Source organism: Porites lutea, chromosome 11, assembly GCF_958299795.1.
Source record: "Porites lutea chromosome 11, jaPorLute2.1, whole genome shotgun sequence".
NCBI lineage: Eukaryota > Metazoa > Cnidaria > Anthozoa > Scleractinia > Poritidae > Porites > Porites lutea.
In genome coordinates, this window is record NC_133211.1 from 10202862 (window position 1) to 10206210 (window position 3349).

The 3349-nt window shown below is 39.2% G+C and overlaps 1 protein-coding gene across 1 annotated transcript in view; it reads right to left on the minus strand.

Annotated features, from left to right (window-relative positions):
• Window positions 1-348: 348 nt before the first annotated feature.
• Window positions 349-3349, minus strand: part of LOC140953186 (uncharacterized) — a 7349-nt gene continuing 4348 nt past the window's right edge. The window contains exon 3 of the mRNA XM_073402686.1: window positions 349-1106. Within this exon, the coding sequence (XP_073258787.1) occupies window positions 349-1106 (758 nt within the window). The remainder of the gene's footprint in view (window positions 1107-3349) is intronic.

Below are 3349 nucleotides of genomic sequence, written 5' to 3' on the forward strand. Positions count from 1 at the left end.
ACAAGCTTCTAGACTTTGCCCTTTGTTTTTAAATAACCTACTTTTTCCTCCTTCCTTAATGAATCCGTACTCCTCTTTTCACACTCGAAATCCTTCAACTTAATTCTCACCATTGAACGAGTGTATATACGGGATGATAAGAATCATAAGGATCCGAATTTCCTCCCGTCCGGAGTCTCCCGATCTTAAATTGTTTACAGTACAATCGCGCTTATGTTAGTTCAGCTAGTTACGGCTGTGCAAGACTATCTATTTTAATTGTGCAAATTATTTCAGAACAGGTTTCAGAACTATTGTTAAAGTCCCGATTTCAAGGCTTCTTTTAAAGAGGTTGGAATCATAAAAAGTTCACGCCTTATTAAAACTGTTGAAAATTGTAGTCATTAAGAAGGAAGTCAAAATGAGCTTAAAATTTAAGCCAAGAATGCTCCCTGTATTGGGGTTAAATTCATATAACTGAACCATTGTTCCACTGAATTGTGTCTCCACCTGTGTGCAGTTTGTGTCTTGTAAGACAGTAACATTGTATCGCGCCCGAGTTGTCACTGTGAAGTTCTTTTCCTTGATGTCCTCTAGTGAAACTGTGTTGTTGACGCCAAAAAGTGTCTCGTCTTTTTGTGGACTATCCCTGTATTTCACTGTAGTTTCGAGTTCTAAAAGGCGGTTTTCGATTCCTTCTTCAAGAGTTCGGTTTATACCCGACAGTCCCAGGCACAAGCTTCCATTATAATCAAGTAATCTCACTCTTTCAGTCGACACCCTTACGGCTCGGTCTTCTGGAATGGAAACGTAGCTTCCGTGCACTGGAAATCCATCTCGGTAAACTGGAGCGTTAAGCAGTGTATATCTGGTTATAAGATAGCCAGCCGCGAATTTGGTGAAGAGTTTGGTGCGCGAAACGCTTCGGGTTTGGGCCTTGATAACAGGAGTACGGTAAGTGGTTGGCGTGATCGGGGTGGTCCTGGTGATTCTGCGTCCAGTTGAGCGGCTCCCTCCACTTGTTCTACTTGTCCCACTGCTTCCTCCACGACTGCCTCGGCTGCCGCTTGATGATCGACCTCCTCCGCGGCTTCCGCGGGCATCGACGTCACTTAGCAGCAGTAAGACTACCAAAATTATGACCGAAAGAGCGGTAATGTTTCTCATATTCGTCTTAAGAAACCGTAATACTTGTCAAATAGTTGCACTCTAAATAAACTGAAAACAACCAGCACAGTGTCGTGGTTTGTGTAGAAAAATGTAAGTGGGCCAATATATCATCTGACGTAAACGGAAAAATACTGAAAATTTACAAGCAATAAACATTGCAAAGTCATAACTATTTGCGTCTGACATTTTTTACACCGAAATGGTTTTACACGAAAGAAAACTCCTCTGGCACGTGCCAACCCGATAAGAGAAGATTTTACTCGGAGGTTTAATTTGAAAGTTGGATTCTCTGCCAGCCGACAAGAAAGTTACCGTTCCTAGCTGAAAATGCTCATCGTAATTAGTTTATATTATCCAAAGCAAGCCGAGAACGCATTATTTCGTCGGATTGTCGATAGGCCTAAGTGATTTCGAGTGGTCGGTGTTTCTTTTGGTAAACATTTCTTTTAACATCGGGCAAAAGTTGCGTTCTCTTGCCCCGGGGTATAGAGTATGTGCGCGGAAGCCATGTTGGAGGAGTAAACCGAATTCGACGATTTTCCTTTGGGAAAAATGCAAATAGTTTATTTATTGTTACTCCTCCAACCTGGCCGCCGTGTACAGACTATACAAGGAAGGGGTCAAGTCAAGTCAAGTCAAGTTTAGTTCATTGTGTAAAATACATTTTAGTTAGTTATTTGTGAGAAAACTCACTAGCTCTTTGCAGGTATTACACATTAAAATAAAAAATAAAAAAATGAATTGATAATCATAACTAAAATATATACAAAATAACTAATTGAAATGATAAAATGTAAAAACTATTTGCATGAGACTAAAAAATTTCACAAATAAGATAAAGCTAAAACTATTTGCAATGCGATAGACTGGTACTAGTAGGTCGTGAGTTAATTATAGTAAACCTGACAAGTCTTGCCGTTTTCTAATCAGTGTCTAATACTATTTATAAAAGCCTTGAAAATCGTATCGTTCTATATGAAACGGGTATTGAATTCCACAGTTATGGCGCTGTAAACCGCCAAGATTTCAGGCCGTATGTAATGAAGAGCTGGCAGCATTAAAATATCATTTCCCCTGAGGTCGCCCGCGCACCAAACTATACGTCAGATCTCAGTATGTTTTCTGTTTTGGGGTGATACTTTCATGATTTAATTCCGTGACGAAAATAGAAATCGTGAACCTGTCACTTAGTTTCTCTCGCTAGTTTTCCCCACATATCTGTCCATCTCATTCATACACCTAATTGCAAAAACCTTCCCATAGAAATATGCCAAAAACGGGGACAAATACTGTAGCTAAATACTGTAGCTCTGCCATAGATTTGTGCATGTGTAATTATGATAATATTTTGTTCTACTAATTTAACTGAGGGAGCCCATTCCTTATAAGCCCGGTGGCTTCCCATGGGCTTTCTCGCCACTAGCGTTTTAAATAATTAGATTTTCTTGTTTTTGTACAACTTATGGCAAAACAATAAACTGAACTGAGCTGAACTAAACAGGAATAAATTAGGCACGCTCACTAAAATTCTGGCTGTTCTGGTCTAGTCCAAAGCCAAAGAAAGAAGAAGAAAACGTCTTTACAGTTTCCAATTTACCTTCCTTCAACTCAGTTGATGTCAAATTGAAGTATAATACCGTACTGCAAAAATTCTTTCAGGATTACCAAAATATCAAAACGTTTAAATTTGCAAGGCTAATTTATTCCTATTTCGTATTTCTGAATTTTCTTTTTCTGTTTGCTTTTTTGTATGACAACGTTAATGCATGCAATTATTATTTTCAAAAAAATCTTAGAAGTAGCTTGGGACCAGGCTCCACAGTCGGGGACCACTGTATTTAGTTTAAGTTTTAAAAATACTACTGCGCAAAAGTCATTGTCCCTCAACCAGTTTTTGTCTTTCAAAGGCTCCAAAGTAACCGATCAGAAAGGGCGACTATAACATGGAATTTTAACGATCAACAAAGAAAATATTGATTAGGCTTTAACTGTGAGACCATTATTGCTAACCAACTGAAAAGGTACAAAAGGGCTCTCGTCATTTCTGGATATATACTTAACCTGGTTGGTTGCGAGACACGCATTTTTTAAAATTACCCGTTGACTTTACGCACAAGAGCCATGGACACTGCATGACCACAGGAAGAGGAACTCTGGATGCTGTTCTAGCGGCACATTGCAGCACGAGTATCAGACCTTC